The 18,082-nt window shown below is 41.6% G+C and overlaps 1 protein-coding gene across 4 annotated transcripts in view; it reads left to right on the top strand.

Moving 5' to 3' along the window:
- The window catches only part of LOC149341239 (uncharacterized), a 179,587-nt gene that overhangs the window by 127,076 nt on the left and 34,429 nt on the right, over window positions 1–18,082 (top strand). The window contains exons 5-6 of one of the 4 annotated variants that reach the window (XM_089543198.1): window positions 696–846; window positions 4,560–12,089. The exons of 2 other annotated variants lie outside the window; for them this stretch is intronic. In XM_089543198.1, coding sequence (XP_089399324.1) covers window positions 696–846; window positions 4,560–4,797 — 389 coding nt within the window. In that variant the 3' untranslated portion in view covers window positions 4,798–12,089. Of the gene's footprint in view, window positions 1–695; window positions 847–4,559; window positions 12,090–16,769; window positions 17,291–18,082 lie in introns of those variants that run through there. One more of the 4 variants, XM_089543196.1, reaches the window with a different exon arrangement.

Genomic DNA, 18,082 nt, shown 5'->3' with positions numbered 1-18,082 from the left:
GATGTCGCTGCTGTATTAGCCAAGTTTGAGTAGTTGAGGTGTTATGTATACATTTTGACATTTTTCATCTCACATTTGTGCAGTCAGAAGTACCTGTTTAAATCATAAAAATAAAGACTTGTCTTGGTACTTGAGCTTGAGAAAATATGAAAACCTAAAGTAGCCTTTTAATGGTGCTAGTATTATATGCAGCGCGTGCCAAACAAATGTGATTCTCTTGCTGCATGTAAGAACTGGAGCATTTTTCTGCTGTGCTTGTTGGTGCCTTGGTATTGCAGATATAGCTAGCTTTATTACATAATTGGGCTGCTTAGGTTTGCTTACTATTGTGGTCAAAATTCTCTCTCTCTCTTTTATTTACGGTTGATTTCATTTCAATAAGATGTAGTTACAGGGCTGCAAGGTTTTGTGATATTGGTCACATTTTGTACTGATATTCTCAGTGCAAGTTTTAGTGAAGCCCCTTGACAATTTTGTGGTGGCCTAATTACAATGTGATAAAAAGTTGTCAGCTGTGGTTATGTTATGTTTTACTTAAGATACTCTCATCACAGTTACAGCACAGGGTTAACTGCAGTTAATAAACATTATGAAGTTCAAGCCTGGTTTTGGCTGGAAATTGATTCTTGCTGGGAAAAATGCAGGGCGGCCACAGCATGGTTATTCTCGCTACTAATTTAATTTTTTGCTTGCAGGTAATCCTAAGAGCAGCAGTTCCGCTAGTGCCCCACACTCCAGGGAGGTCTATTTTGTCTGGGGTGCTGTACAGCCCCAGAATCAGGCTCTGGGAGCTTCTTCGCTAGCATACCGAAATTCTGACTGGACAGCCCCAAGCCCGCCTTCAAGGTGAGATTTTTCACAGTTCTTTTTTTCCTGTTTTGCTACATGAATTGTTTAAAACTCGGATCAGAACTGAATGTGGGCGTTTATATGTTTTAATTCATTCCACATTGATTCCAGGACCAGGGCTGGCTTTTTGTTTGCATTACGCAAAGTTTGAATTGTCTGTAATTTTTGCTAATAATTCAAACCATAATTACACATCACAGTTTGGAAAGCAATTTCTGAGGCCTGTTTATGCATAGGTTGTACTAATATCCAGTACCATCATATACCTGCAATTATTCACCTGCAATTATTCAATTTTCTGAAGTAAACTACCTAGGTGATCATATATTTGTACAGCATACAAAACTGGAGAGTTAGAGAGTGTTCTGTACTTTCCATTTGAAGACTTTATCTTAAAGGGAGGCCACAGAAGGCAAGGAGTTTGCATAGGATTGAGTCTTGAGGTAGTGATGGTTGATAAGGTGGCCAGAAAATGTTTGGAAATGGGTTTATTTTGGTTATCTAATTAAAGACCGCGGCCTTTTTCTGCATTTTCGGTGACGTTTTTGGCATTCAGCATTTGATTGACCTGTTTTATATTTACTTGTTACTCAGTGTGTTTTTCTCCTACAGATGTTTGCTGTAGTTATTTTCTGTCTACAGGGATATTGTTAGAAGAAACAAAAGGTATAAATTAATAGAAGACACTGTTTAAAAAGAAAACTTTTAATTAGTATTAACAAAAAACAAGTTAGTAATTTCTTTTGGTTAACCAAAAATTCAGGTAGTCTGAGTTGATATTAAGGTGTGTTCACTTACAGGATAGGTCTATCACCACTCAGGAGCTACAGCAGAAAGGAAATTTCGCTTCCTAGCGAGAACCAATAACTTAGAAAGTTTTTTTAAAGGAAACCAGAATGGGCGGTTTGGCAGGATGTAAACAGTCTTGTGTAGATGTCACCTTTGGATTTAAAAAAAAAGCATGAAGGCTGTCTCCTGAAAAAAAAATATATATATATTTTTTTTTTGAGGTGGAGGTAATTTCGTTGACTTAATGCTCTACCGCAGTCGTGAGATATCTCAGGTATCTAGATACTGAAACTTGATAAATTGGAGAAGTTCTGCAGCTCTTTTGCCGGCATTAACTTAGAAAAGTAGTTTATGATTTCACTACTGCTTAAAGTTATGATTGATGTGGTTCAGACAGATTTATGATGAAAACTAATTCTTTGAGGCCTTGCCGTTGAAGCATCATTCATTTAATGGTGCCACGTTCACTGTCCAGCATATACAACATGACTTCTTGTCATGATATGGTGCTAGGGAAGGTTATTAGACTCACTTGTTTTTCAAAAGGTGAAGTGTGGCATCCCAAAAGTGCTGGAGCAGACTATAATGTTTAATTTGTTAGTAGCAATAATGCATAGTAAAATTATTGCTTGAAATACTTCACACTTGTACTGTGTAAGAGCTATATGATCGAGGTGCAGTTGTGCAGTGTGAGGGTTTGCTCTAGGACCAGTGATGCTGATCTGTGTCAGGCTGCTTGGGCCCACCAGTGTGTGCGTTTATGGGAGGTTCCTTTGAGAGTGGTTAACAAAAAGGTTTTTTACCCGTACCTTACTCATTACCATTCCCATTACTCATTACCATTCACCCGAGTGCAGCCATATGACCACAGAACAAGGCTGTGCAGTGGTCTCAGGATACTTGCTGCTGAAAAAAAATTGTCTTCTACCTAGTAAGTAATTGGTAATTACTTCCTAAATGAAATCTATTCCACCTGGGAAGTTGCCCCAAAAGATATAGCATAGGAGTACCCTCATTACTGCTTTAAGTTGACTGGTTTAGCCTTATTTCTGCCATCTGCTGGCTACCCTGGTGAGCTCAGTTTGAAGCATGACTGCCTCAGTTGGGTGGTGGTCTCAGGTTTGAGCCTCAGAACAAGATGGATTTTTCTTTGATCATGAAGATCCTGAGAAAGCTTCTTCACTTTCCCCTGTAGCTGTGTGGCTGTGCTCATGTGTATGCTAATGGGTAATTACTCCCTTAAATCACAGTTTTTACATGGCAGCAATCAATATTCATCTTCATATTAGGCCACTATTTGTTTTCACAACAAACTTCATGAAGAAGAGATGTCGGGCTAATCTGTGCTCTGCCTGGATTACCCCACTGTGTTTCATGCAGGAGCACCCTTGTATTTATAAGCATAGATGATAGCCCCAGAGAATACATGGTCCCCTCTAGGTGTTCTGTTGAGAGAAGTACGATGAGAAGATAACCTACTGCATGACGGAGTAGCTTACTGCACAGGGCAACCTGGCTGTGGCTTGGATTAGCCGGAAAGCTCCTTCTGGCCAAACCGCTCTGTTCTGTTGGTTATCTAAATTAAATTAAATTGATTTTTGGGAAAGGGAATGGTGCAGTATCTATCTCCCATATCTCGGTGGACACCTGAACCGCGCCATAAGGGAAGGGAGGAAAGTGGGAGGGAAAGAAGAGAGAGAGAAAGAGGTGCCATAGTGGAGGTCTCCTGAATAACTTCGACCACCTGGGGATCCTTAACATGCACTGACATCGCACAGCACACGGGCGCGTTTTGCGTTCCGCCTCCATCGAAACGCTGCCACCGCAGTCGGGTTCGAACCCAGGTACTCCAGCTCAAAAGCCGAGCGCCCTAACTACTGAGCCACCACGACGTTCAGTCGAGATGTTTCTTTGCTCCCTCCATTCTGGTAGCCAACTCTTTCTCACTGACGAGCAGATTTCGGGGCGTTGTCCACACCTTGGTTTGTCAATCTGGGGTGTCCTGATAGACTGAATAGCCATGCCTTCTATGAACATATACCCCCATTCACCACAACCTGCGAACATGTACTTATTAAAAAGGGACTGCCGCTTTGCTGCTAATGAGTGCATTTTCTAGAAATCTGATTCTGTTTCATCCTAGGGTGGTATGTTAACAATTGTCAATTGGACAGCTTTGGCTAAGTTACAGGACACTTTTCCCATTGTCTGCAAACATATGCAGGAGTACATTCAGAACAGGCAAGAAACTGAAGCCGATGGAAAGTGGCCACTGTAGGCGTAAAAAGAATGGAAAGCGTGTTATAAATGACATTACAGGAAAACTTTCCGCAAGTGATGGTCATGCCTGTCGTATTTCGCTCATTTCTCACCGAACATTTTGCATGAAGTGTTTATCAAGTCTTGGTCTTGTGTATAAATCTGAAATTGCACGTCATGTGGCTATTATGGTAGTATACGTGCTTTCGTGATTCAGTGGCTACAGTATTCTGCTGCTAAGCACAGGATCATGGGTTTGATACCTCACCATGGTTGCTCCTTTCTACGTACAAATGTTAGCGCAAAATTCGAGAGTTTCACAAGAAAGGTGGACAGGACAAGCGTGTTGTCCTGTCCACCTTTCTTGTGAATGTCTCGTATTTTGCGTTAACATTTGTACGTAGAACAATGCACCGACTTGCTCAGTAGCAAGTGTTGCCCGAGTATTTTTGCTCCTTTCTGGTGGAGGCAAAGAGTGTAAGTGCCACTGTGCAGGGATTTTCAGGCATATTTAGAAACTTCAGTGTCTTGAAATCAACGTATATTCCTCCACTTAGGAGTATGTTGTATTTTAGATAGGGCTGTTGTGCATAAAAGATTCCTTGGCTATTTTGAATGCCTGTTGCGGTGTTGAGGCTCAGTGGTGTTGCGTTGCTGTGCAGGAAGACAGGCCCCTTCTGCCGGACGTGCAACCGGGCCTTTGCAACGCGGGGCAGCCTCAACCGGCACATGGAGATGCACCGGCCGTTTCGTGTCAAACATGCCTGCCACCTCTGCACCAAAGAATTTGCCTGGCCCAGTGACCTCACCACGCACCTGCGCATCGCGCATGGCTCTCCTCAGACGCGCCACCGGGTCAGCCGCCTTGGCTACTCTAAAGTGAAGCTGCCTCCCAGCTGAGGGCTGTCATTTTGTGCACTGTGTTCGCATTCGATGGCAGTTCCTGCCTGACCCCACCACTGAATGACTTGAGGTTTTTTGGCAGTGCTGCATGACCCCCAAGTTAAGGTCATAAGTTAAACATCAAAATATGGTTGCACCGCCTTGAAACGGTCAAACTTGCGTACATATTTAAGGTCCCAGATAACAAACACCTGTCAGTATTTCAAAAGTTGGTGTAGAGCTTTTCTCTCGAGAGACTTAAAGCCAAAGTTTTTCACTGGAGCATTAGATAAAACAGATTGTATACCTAAATGCTGGATTTCTGTCTGCTAAAGGTTTTTGTTACTGTGATCAATTTCCTAGATCTGGCATTAGGCCTCAGAAAGGTCAAAATAAATGCTATAAAGTTTGCTACATAAGTGAAGCACCCTGATCTTTTTTTTTTTTTTTTTCAGTTGAGATTTCAGAAAAATCTTTCTGGGGTTAATCATGATTCTTATCAGGAGTCATCCTGATGACTCTGATATATGCTTTCGTCCTAAAGAGACATGATATACATGTAGGGAGCAAAGAAAAAGGCAGTTCTCTTGAAACTTGCCTTCTAATTATTACCGGTTATCTTATTTTATAGTCACTAAGTGCACTTGGCTACACCAGTTGTGGTGGTTCTTGTTTTGAAAAATAAGTTTCACTCACGAAGTCTCATTTACACTATTTTTAATATGTTCCTGCATTGCACAAGACAGCATTGTCCATATTTACAGCACTTGCCTACCTTAGATACTGGTAATCTGCATGGGCTGTACTGTTCATTGACCACTTTTTGGTAGACCATCATTTTCATGTGATGCAGCTTTTGGCACGGTGCAGTGTTTGCTGCAGTGATGGACATTTCTGCCCCTGTGCCTTCATGCTTCCGAATTCCCTGTGAACCAACTTGGGCAGCAGCTTACTGTGAAACTGAATACGAGAGTGCATCCCTCGCGGGTAAGCTCCTTTGGCATGTCCAGCTCAGCTGTTCCTACCATTTAGTGCTCACTGAAGGCGATGATGGCCTTGGGAGGTAATATTCTAGCGTCAACTACTAATGCATGCGACAAGGCCATGAGAAGAGTACGCTTTTGCAAGCTTACAAGCGACCGTAACTATTTTTTTTAGTCTCTTGATTGCATTTATTTTCTTGTGGAACGAAAGGAGGATTGTCCTTGTTTTGTTTTTGGTGCCGTTCTTATTGCAAGAAGAGTTATTGACTAACCTGAAGTGGTACAAGATTGTGGCCAGGAGCCTTAAGCTTTTTTTAGAGTGTGTGTTCAAACATGAAAGAACATTTTTAGATCATCAGTACAGAACCCTTTGCCGTGCTGCTTGGAAATTTTCCACAAGTATAATAGTAGAAGACACCATGTTTTTGACCTATGCTGACCAGTACAAGGTGCAATATGGGTACTACTCAACATTTTGTTGAACTGCAGTCATGCCTAGTGGTAGAGCACGTGCCTCACATGCAGGATTCACTTTAGTTGAATCCTGGCACCACATGACGTTTTTTTTTTTTTTCCCTCACTTGGTATAAGCATCTCCAGGCCAGATGCCTGGGTTTCTTAGGGGTGAAGTGCTTGGAAAATATGCCATCCAGTCTCTGACTTGAAATGGGACAAGTTTTCTCCAAGCCCAGCATTTGTTGCCTTCTTGTGAACTTCAGAAGGGAGCCATCCTCTTCAAATCTCGTCGTGCTTATTACGAATGCGTGCGGCGTGATGCCTTCTTTCTGTTGTCATCTCTGTGGCACGCGGCATGCATTTGTAATGAGCATTATAAAGTAACTAGCCGAACAGCGGGTGTTATTGAAATCCTCTCATCTTATGATTGTTTTGGTTGGTTTATTGGGGCTTAACGTACCAAAGTGACTCAGGCTATGAGAGACGCCGTAGTGGAGGGCTCCGGAAATTTCGACCACCTGGGGTTCTTTAACGTGCACTGACATCGCACAGTACACGGGCCTCTAGAATTTCGCCTTCATCGAAATTCGGCCGCGGCGGCCGGGATCGCACCCGCGTCTTTCGGGTCAGCAGCCGAGCGCCGTAACACCGCGGCGGGGCTCTCATCTTATGAGTGGTTGCAGGCACAGGAAGGAAGATCTTTGTTTTGAACTTGGTCGCTCACTCTGTTGCATGCTACTTTGCTTAAAAGGTGCAGTGGTACCTTTTTCAAGCAGTTCATTCCTGAGAAAGCAGAGCACCTGAGTGGAGTATGCTTGTACCCATTGGAAAACCTGTGGGTCTGTTGCAATGTTGGAGTACTCAACACTTTTACGTCTTAGCATTTTATAGAGTATGCAAAGAATGCGCAAGCTTTGCTTCTGTGACTACTGTTGGTCAAAAGCTTTTAAGGCAGTTGATAGTGGAGAGTTGTGGCTTATGTTGAGTTCATTGTAGACTGTGCTGTTTTTTGTTTTTTTGTTTTGAGGAAGCAACTAGGAACGAGGGGCAGCACTAACTCTCAAGTTCTTTTTACCTCTTTTTGCCTGTAGTTGTGTTCACTTCATTATTTCTTTCTTTTTGGCTGCACTTTTGTCACGTGCATTCCTGGTCCTACCATGTGATGTTTGCTGTTTTAAGTGCAACAGAAAGAGAAGTTCCCATCGTGAGTTTGCAAGCAGATCTGGACTGAAGTTGTGTTTGTTTGATGGCACACTCAGAGTATATAAAGGTCTACAAAATTCAGAAATGGTGCATAAGTAGGTTACTTTGTTTTTTTTTTTATTTCTTTTTTTCGCCCCCAAATTTTAGGGTGGTGGGGGGCAAAAATCAAGCGATATCTCTTGTGCTCAAAATCTGGTACAAATCTAGTTATTCAGTGAAAAGTTTTATAATTCAGGATTTTTCAGGTCATTCTTCTGCAGCAAAAACAGTTTACAATAAGCATTTTTTTTGTGTGTGGGGCAAAAAATGCCGTAGTATTTGCTAATTATTTTCGTAAACGATATGGGAATGGCAGGTCAAACTGAAACGTTTTTTCAAATCACTTTTTTCTTCTATATATTTACATTATCTCGTAATTTACATTGCCATCTCCTGTACAGCACTTCCGTGTCCGCTCTAGACCTGTCTGCCTTTGTACGCTGTGAAGACATTCATTCAGCATCATAGCAACCGTTTTAAAAGCACAAGAACCTTGAAGCAGGGCACCATTAGCCAAGGTATAGCTTGATACAACAATGGCAGTAAGACGTCTTATGCCGTATCGTGACAAACAAGCACTGAAATAGGTTTCAAATCATCGACTGTCTCAAAACACCCCTCGAGAATAAACGCAAGGTATCAGCTTATTTTTGTGCACTGTCTTTAGCTTTGTGCTCTGGAAAACTGTGTTCTCTAGGAAGAACTTTTTTTAGGCCGAAGTCGGGTTTAACCGGAATTTTAAGAAATCTGTTAAGGGTGCAAGAAGCGGGTTAAACTGGGTTTTCCCTGAAAACAAAGGGCCCTATACATCAGCCATCAAATGCTGTCTTGGTGAATGGACAGTAGAAGGGCATAGAGTTAAAAGCAGCAGTAGCCATGTTGGTGTGATTGCAGGATTTGAGGTCATTTGAGGTAGGATGAATCAGATGTAGTTTTAAGCTGCATATTTTAGTAATGGGTTGAACATTTGTGGGGTACTAAACATTTATGTATGGGAAAAATGCAGTACTGGAATGCTATATCAAAGAAGGCAAGCCAAGTGGTGGACTTTGTATGCATTTTTGTGTGCATTGAGCTTGTTGCAGTGACACTATGGAACGAGGCAGACATGAGATTAGTGAAGGTGCTGTACTCCATGGTCATGTGTTTTACCTGCACTTTACCCGATGAAGAGAAGTTTTATATAATGTTCCATCCCGGTTATTAAGTCATTTATTATTTGAGCAGCTTTGCCTAGATTGCATACTCAAGTTGATGACCACTCTGTTATTTGATGGCTTGAAATATCACACGGCCATTGGAGGCGTGTTGAAGAACTGTGTGCACACTTTGTTTCTGGCTCCTGCATTTATGAGAGAATGTTGCATACAAGAGCAACTCTCTGCCATGCTTTAATTCTAGTAGTTGGACATTTATGCGGGCCAGTTGAACTGTTGCTTTTTATAAAGATTGTACAGTTCTTTGACAAGCACGTCGTTGTTTGCTCATGCTTGCACTTTCATCAGTTGCGTAGAAAAGCACACTGGCACTTCAGCTAAGCTACATTGGTTGCTGTCATGAATTCTATGCTACATAGTATTACAGTTGACTTGTGGTAATTTGTACTCGAAAGATTTGTTTCAATTATGTGGAGTTCAAATAAGGGGAGCCTATTTAATGGTTGTGCTGTAGCTTTAATTTATTTCAAATTGATGAGGGTCCTCGGTAGTGGAATTAGAGTGGCAGAGGACACATACAAAATAAAGGGGGGGATTTGGAAATACCCTACTGCCTGATAATCAACCAAATCAAGGGGAGGATGGATTCAATCAATGAATGGGGCTAAATGGTTTTTATTTCATACTTTACTCATTTGTGAAAGCCCTTGTTTATGTTTATACATATAAACAATTTATCAGGCATGGAACATGAATTTGGAACACTAAAGCATTGCTCTCTTCCTAGATAGTTTCCAGTGTTTGATATTCATGTGGGATGTATTTTGAAGTTCACTCCTGATCTAATTTGTGTATATTGACAATAGCTTCTCTGAGCACAACTCAAGATAAACACAACCAGGTAAACAGGATTGGTCGCAATGTACAGTTGCTTTGTGAGCATATAGAAAGAAGTGTTTTCTTCATTTTCTGCAGTCATTGAGGCCCTAAGAGTCAGTTTCTCTATGTTCAAGCACATGCCTACAGGCATTGTTGTCCCCTGCTGTGAACTGGTGCAGTCACTTGTTTCCTTGTGGACAAGATAATTTTGCTCAACAAATTGTTGTTTGTATGTATACTTTGCAATGCAATTGTCAAGTCTTACTCACCCTGTCTTGTCTTGACCTTTCATGTTCTTGTGCAGTAGATGGCAACGTGTTTAAATGGAATTAGAATGGCAGCTTGTTGGCTGGCAGGTTTTCCCGGTGTATAGGTTGTGGGTTCATACTTCTTTAAGAAGCTGTACGTAATTTCTTGTCTTCCTTTCTTTGTCACGCAGTTTTTTGTCTTTTTACTTCAGCTGGGGCCCTTTGATAGCTTCCTGATGGTCATGAAATATTTTCTCGAGAGGCTAAACCTTTCGCTTGAGACCATGTTCCTGCCAGCTGTTGGCGTGGCAGGGTGTTCCACCTGAAAACTAAATACATCAGATTGAATTTGGTGTGCACCTGCAAACAAAAGAGAAATAGTAAAAAAAAAACAGTAAATTAAGTGCACAGGCTCGTTGCCCAGGCTATGGATGCTGGTGTCTGTGAAATACAGAGTGGTTTCTGGTTGCTTGCAGGATGGCATTTTCTAAATTTCCTAACCAGTGTTTGAACACTGGTTCCCCTTCCCCTGTTTGTTTTGAGGTGGTGCACGTTGCCAAGAGGATGAAAAAGAAATTGACCTGTTTCAATTGATTACCATGTTCAGATGACACAGAGTCTTTTTTTCTCTTAAAACTGAGCTTTTGTAAGCTAGAAAATGCCAAGGAATTTATATCTGCCACAGGCCATCTTCACTGGCCAGTGGTGATGATGCGAAGTGCTTTTAACATCATGGATATCTGAGGCTACACCACATCACCACCAACATATAAAAAAAAAATAATGCAGGCTCACTGAGCACCCTCTCCTTGGTTAGCGCTATACATAGTGGTATGAGGAGTACTGTTTTAATGTGCTCTTCTCTTTTATTTGCTGTCTTTATGGAGGTGCAATGTAAAGTTTATTCCTGTGATTGAGAACTTTATTTGACATCTGTGCAGCACACAATTTTCAGTGTGGGGTAAGCTTGGTAATGGAACACAGTAATGCCCGAAAACTGCTCTCAGCATATGAAAGGAATGTTATTTCTTTGCGAGTTAATATGCTGTGCATGTTTTGGTTTTCAACAAACTGTTTTTCTGCTTTGAGCCTGTACTGACTGGCAGCCTTTATTGTTTTTCACGTTTTATTCTGCGCTTTGCCATTGCTAAGACGCAGCGCTGTTTCTAAGAGGTTCTCTGTGTATCTGAATGGGAAACAGTTGAAGTTCTTTGGTTTTTAGAAGTCACATTTTCTTTTAGCGATACAGCAGAAAAATTTGGATGACAAACCACTACCAGGATGACAGATGAGTCTGTGTATGTCGTGCATGTATTGTGTATTTGGCACTTTTGATAAAATGCCGTAATTTTGTGTGTAACTTTGTATTCCATTATTGCAAATTTTGTAAACTAAGTTTGTCTATCCCTTGTGCACATTTCTTAAACATATTCCTGCTGGGCAACTGATGCTTTCAAATTTGTTGAGACATATCTGTGCCTCTTGCTGGAAATCTCATGTTATTTTCTTTGAAAACAGGTTTTTTTCTCGACCTCTTCCTGAGATAGAGAGTGAAGAAAGTGCACTAGACTATGCATTTGGCTTCTGCTCAGGCTACAAGCCAGCTGTGAAGCAGTACCAAACTGTAGCAGTTAGGGAATCCCAAATATTTGCAAATGACAGTATGGTGAAGCAAAGTTTTGCAAGCTGCACAGCTTCAGGATTGTAGTGACTAAAGTATAGCTTACTCATATGCCTCAAAAGAAAAGTATATAACTGGTGCTTCTTGTCCGTACTTACCCATGATGTTGAAGCTTGGAGGCCAAGAAAAAGCTTGTAATCAAATTGAGGGCAGTGGGGCAAACTGTGTACAGGAAAATGTACTGAACAACGCAAGGAGACAAAGAGAGCAGCAGGGCTAAAGAACAAACTCAAGGCAGTATTCTAACTGGAATAGAGAAGAAGTCATGGACTTGGGCAACACACCTAATACAGAGAAAAGATGGCCGGTGATCAGTCAGGGTAACAGGCTGGGTACGAATAGAAGCCAAGGGTGCCCGACGGCTGGTTAGATGGTGAGATTTGGTAATTTGATAGTTGTGATTGAAGGACTTTGAAAGCACGGAAGAAAAGAGCAGCTCAAGCCTTCTAATTTTGGCAAGCTGTCTCTGATCACTTCGCATTCCACTGCCATTGCATCATTGAAGCCACTCTAGACTCCTTGCTTTTCCTGATGGCTTTGGAAAACACCTATTGGGAATGCGTAAAAGGCTCCCTCGAAGGAAGAATTGACTTCCACAGGCATTGTTTAGTAAAGTACTGAGGTCAGCTGATTCACAGTTTCAATGTGACCTTGGTTTGGTAGCCCCCCCCCCCCCCCCCCCCCCCCCCCCTTTTTTCTTTTGATAAATCAGTTCTATCTTGAGCCATACTTTTCTCATATTTGAATAATTGCAACTTCCGATAATCAAATGCAAATCTGTTAGGTGCACGACCAAACTGTTAGTGGTAACTTGTACTTTTCCATGTGTAAGCAGTAGTGTGGCTTAATATCTTTCAGGGAAGGAGCAGTAGTATTTCAGTGTTAGTAACTTAACTACACCATTCTAAGTCTCGATGTGTGTTTCGGTATTGGGAGAGTGCATGGGGACATAATGCAAAAAGCTGCATTTACTGTTTGCATAGCAAGGCCAACCACAGTTTTGGGCAAATAATGATAAGGAATGGGGGACTACACCTTTTCAGCATATCTGCATAAAAAGTGTGTATATCGCCCGCTTAAACATGCAGTGTGGGCAGGTTGGCACTGGTTGTGTACTTTGTGCTTTTTTACGATACAAACCATGCTGCACTATGTTTGTGCTGTTTAGAGCTATGTTGCGAAACCAGTTTTGACATACTGGAAAGAGATCTGTTGGTAGCTTTGAGGCTATTCTTTATTAGAGAGCTGTTTGCCATTCACTCGCACAAGGGAAAAGTTTAGTGGTTTTAGTGTCTCTGAATAACGTAAGCAGGCCGTCCTCAAAAGGTGTGGTCAGAGTTGCTGTATTGTTATTTTGGTGATGTATGTTTATGTTGTACTGCGATATTTGCAAGCACCAAAGCTGGCTGTATAATTTTATTCAATACCTGACAGCTAACAAGCTTTATTTTGCAAATCAGGGAACAGGTTTTGTTGTTCCTGACAAAAATTCTCCCGAACGCATGTTCGTCGTGGCATTTACCTTTCTCAGGCCTTCTTTTTCTCATTTTTTCCTTAATATGCATTTGCAGATTATTATTGTTTCAGTATGTATATTTTATGTGTATTATAAGTTGAAACATTTTATTGTTCACAATATGGAAGAATGGATTCCTCATGCTGCTTTTTCCGGGTATTTAACAGTGTGTCTTTCTCATGAGGCTACCATGATTGCATGTTCAGAGTTTGTCACAGTTGTGAAAGAAGAGCATGCTCATCTTGATTTTTTGTCACTTTTTGATGAATAAAATTAATGTTTTGTACTCTTTCTATTGTTTGAAATCTTGTGCTTCGCTTGGTAGAAACACAAATCTCAACAACACAACTTCTGAACTGGCGTAATTCGTGTTGGGCTCATGGCACCAATTAACTATTTGTTTCATTTTTTGTACTTGTATGGGGAGCAGCTGAAGTCTAAAAACATCATCTAAAAGGTGAGAAGGCAATATTTGCATGAGTTGGTGCATTTCGTATTGTGACAAGTTTTTGTACTTTTCTTTCTTTCCAGGCTCTGTCGGAACTCCGCCCACAGAGGTCAAAGTATTGCAGACAATGGCAAGGACATCGGCAACGCTACCTTGTAACACCACCTTCAAAGTTGGAGCTGAATGAGTGAATCTGCTACCAGAAAGACATATTATTGCACACTGGAGCCGGCAACTTATGTATGGGAACGGGGGACTTCAGCACCAGTTGCGGCAATGCCTTTTGGTACCCCTGAGGACTTCTACCTTTAGTTACACACTTGATAACTTTTTCTTATGTGCCATGAAAGCCTCATTATGCAAGCATTCAGTGAGATCTCTTTTTTTCTGTTGCAAATTAGATGACTAAACATATGAGCTGTGAACCTTCATGTGCTGTAAGCTATCAAGTTCTAGCGGTTTTGACCCTTCATGCGCAGGCAGCAAATTTCACTGCATCCGATTCTGTGGCGTGGTTCAAGGCTGAAAAGCTCTTTTGGAATGTGAAGCACTGTGCTGGGTGAAAGTAGCTTAAAATGAATCTGTGTATTTATGTGTAGTTATAACTTGCACTCTCTCCTAACAATCTAAATGCAAAAAATACAAGAACGAAGGGGAGAACTGACCACATGAGTAGTGATGATCAGCTCACGTTGATTTAGTCAAGCCACATAAAGCATAGCATGTAGGCAAGATTGCTTCGTGCATACAAGTAGAAAAATCAAACAAGAAGATGAAGAATTATCTGTCCCACGCAAAAGAATCCAAAAGCGATATCCCTCTCACCAGCATTGTGCCTATGTGTTCTGTGTTCTGTAAATTCTATAATTCGGATAAGCCAATCTGGATTGATAATTAGCGTGTGTGTTAGCTGTTTTTTTCCCCAGGCTTGTATTTTTTCACATTTCCAGTTTGAAGCTTGACCAGCTGAGTGTCGGGCCAGTTTGTGTTTGCATGTTCTCCGAGCGAAATTGTTTTGTGTGCTGGTTGAAATGTTATGATTTGGAGGCCTTTAAAGGGACTCTGAGGACACATAGAAGTTGGCCTGTATCAATAGAGTACCGCGTTCTGTTTACAAAGAGACTGCACTCACCGAAAACGGAGCTTGTATAATCTAGCAAAGACCAAAAAACAAAATACAGGTGTTGCCATCACCAGTTGATTTCACAAGTGAACTGCTTGCTTTTACGCCGATATTTGGGTATATCGGAGGCTACGCTACACCGTCGTTCACTTCAAAACGGTGGCGACTAGTCCTTCTCGGTGTAGGCATCGCAAGTTTGAATCAAGTGGCAGCGAAATATCCAAATTCACTTTTCTCCATCATAAATGTGTTCGTTGCTGGACAAATGTCACTGCACTCAGAAAGAGCCAGAAAATTGAAAACAGTAATTGCATGGAGCTGTCCTCAGTGTCCCTTTTTCGGAAGTGAAGTGCACACATGCATGGCACTTTGTGCATTTTGTTTATCTCTTTTCTTTGCCGCTGAATCCACTTGCTTCATTCAAGTATATTTCCTTACTAAAGCAGAACGTTTTTTGTAAAACTTGAGCCTGTCCTTGTTTTGTTGTCGTCTTTGAGCTGTGTTTTAATCGTTTTTTGACAATTGCAGGGAACATTTTTCCTGCTGCTATCATTCCTGGGGGCAACATTGTTGCACTGGTTACATGCCAACTGTTGCTTTGCTTGCACAGTGTTGTGTTTGTGATCGAATGGTGGTTATATAGAAAGTGTAAAAGTACAGTAAAATGGTATTGGAACAAAGACCATATCTTGTGATAGGTTTGATTTTTTTCTTTACTATGGTTAGTTAGTGATGTATTTTTCTTCTGCTTGGCGGCATTCATATTATGCCTACTGTGTCAGTTATTTGCAGATATGGCAGCATTATGCATTAAAAGAGCACATACTTTGGTCACAGGTAACGAAATTGAAAAACATAAACTGTGTAAATGTACTTCGAGGAGTGTCTGGCGGAAAACCACAGACAGTTGGGAAGGGGTTTGCAGCCTCTTCGGCAAAGTCTTCCAGCGCTCCGTATGCGACTGAAGTGGTAGGCCAGGCATTCCATTAGGACATTTTTTTTTTACATGACACTCAGTTTTAAACAGCTGGTATATTGGGCACCGTTATTGACTGTATAACAGATGAGTGATAACTGGTGAACACTGGTGACTATGAAGCTGTGGGCTGTTCAGTGGTTCTGTCTCTGTTTTTGTTTTGGCTTCTCAGCTGAATTTAAAGAGATGTCTCGTACAGAATTTGAGTTTCAAACATTTTAGAACAACTTCTGTATACTCTTACCCTGTTGTGGCCCTTTGTGCCAAATTATGCTGCTTCTTGGAATTTTGTTTGTGCATAGGTTGATTTTAACCCTTTGTATACCAAAGCCACAGATGTTCCCAGAAAGTATGAACAGACAACTGATCACATTTCAGAAGTGAAGCTATGAAATAGCATTCAAATACTGCTACCACATCAGTTAACCTGCAGCAGTGTTTGCATGATGTTTCCTAGCTTCTCTTCTGCTATGTGATCAGTCATCTGTTCATACTTTCTGCAGACATACATGGCTGTTCATATATAAAAAGGCTAAGGTATCCCGTTTTCTGGCCTCACTTTTAATCCCGTTTTGTGGCCTCACTTTGAGTGATTTTTGTGGTAAACTGCATTTGCTATGTTATGTACATGCCATTGTACCCACTCTGCACTTACGAAATGATAAGTGGTTAGGCTTGTTTTCAGTGATTTCTGACATTTCTCAAGTGGCCCATTGCTTGCAGCAACTGGTTTAGCCATTCAACATGTGCTCATAAATTTCATTGATAATGTTAGTATCGTAACTGCTGGTTTTGGTTTCATTTGCTGCTTTTTGTTGTTTTAAAACTTCTTTACTTAATAGATTAAAAGATTTGTTTGTTGTAATGGAGGGAGAGGATTCAAATACGTGATGGGATCACCAACTCATGCTGTAAAAATAACCCTTAATGTAGGCCAGTACATATTGCTTGATCTCTGCTAGGTCAGTGTCATTTGTTAGTGTCTTTAAATTTAATCAGTTTGCTTGACAGCCAGTTTTAAGCTGAGGGATAGTGCCATAATTGCTTGAAATGCACACTTCCAGCCAACAAAAGCCATCCATGTATATACTTTCTATTCACAGTTTTTATCTACATCATCAGCTCTAAGTTCATTTTGTCCCAAAAATATGTTTGGCAAGATTATGATTTTTATCTCTGTATTATATCTAGCGCTATTGCAGTAAGTTTTTGTTTAAAAGTGTGTTGTGTGTGTACCGTGGATCAGTATAATAAAGCACTGACAAAGCAAAAAAATTTCAGAGCTTGGACTCTATGAAGAGGAGGAGGAGGAAGAGGAAATTGACACAGACGGTGACATCACTGATGAGGACGAGCCTCCTGAAGAGCTTGGTGACACCCTTGCAACAGCTGCCCCGGAGGATTCCCCTTACGCATCTCCAAATCAGTCCCTGTCCGTGCTGTCTATGGCCCAGCCACACCAGCCGCGCCACAGGCCTTCTCCAGAGGCTTCCTTTGAAGTGTCTGAGCCTTCCCACGACTTTGGCTATGACCTTGAGCCATCGATGCGGTCGCCTCTCAAGCGCATTGTTTGCCCCATCTGCCTGCACACATTTGCCAACAAGGCCAACTTCAAGCGTCATCAGCTGCTGCACTGGCCGGTGCGACGGAAGTTCCCTTGCTTTCTCTGCCCCAAACAGTTCAACTGGCCCGATGACGTGAAGCGGCACATTCGGAGCGTGCACCAGCTCAACGTAGACCCAAAGGGGGGACAACGCAAGCAGATTCCACCTGGTGCAGCTCTGTGACACGAGCTTTGATGCAATGGCAGAAAGACACATCTGTCATCCATGTCGTCAGCCGGCAGCCAATGGCGTGTTGTGTGCATCTGTGTGCTACTGTACCTGCTTTGGGGTTGTTAGCCTTGACGAGTGGCTGCTGCATGTGTGCATATGTGGTGTGTGGCTTTCTGTGTTGGTGACCCACAGAAGCATTAGACTATACCCATACAAAATTGCTGTAATGATGATCTTGCCTTGAAAGGTAAGATGTGGCTTGTGGGATCGATTTGTGTGTCTGTGCAGTGCGGGAGCATTCTATCAGTGCTGCTTTTTTGTATCTCAGGTATGCTGTGACTATACTGTCCGCATGAGCACAGCAGGGCCATGGTGTTGCCCAACACTGTAATACTGCTACAGCCACTCCAGTTGAACACATCTGCCCTGACGCACCAGTTGGTAGTCAAACAGAAGGGAAGCTAGGTTGGCATTCTTCACCAGAGTAGTGGATGGCTTCTGCACTTTTTAACTGTGGTTTATTATGGCTCTGGAAATTGCTTGCTATCTAGGTTCTTTTTTTTCATTATTGTTGCCATGCCTTGCTTGTTTGGTGCAGGATAAATGCAGTAGGCTCTCTTTAATTTGAAAATCTGGTTTGTTAAAACTGATGCCACAGCCTTGTCAAGGTCAAGTGTATTGAAAACACTTTCCTTAATTTGAGCTCCACATAATTTAATAATAAAATTTTTGCTCCTTTTTTATTTCTAATTGCCGAGAGTTGACTGCACTGACGTACACTTTCTGCTTTACTGGCAGTCAAAAAGCATGAAGCATTAT

Source organism: Amblyomma mixtum, chromosome 5 (assembly GCF_055824585.1).
Source record: "Amblyomma mixtum isolate Tamu chromosome 5, ASM5582458v1, whole genome shotgun sequence".
Lineage (NCBI taxonomy): Eukaryota > Metazoa > Arthropoda > Arachnida > Ixodida > Ixodidae > Amblyomma > Amblyomma mixtum.
The sequence above is the reverse complement of the archived record's forward strand: the minus strand, read 5'-3'. Positions and strand labels throughout refer to the sequence as shown.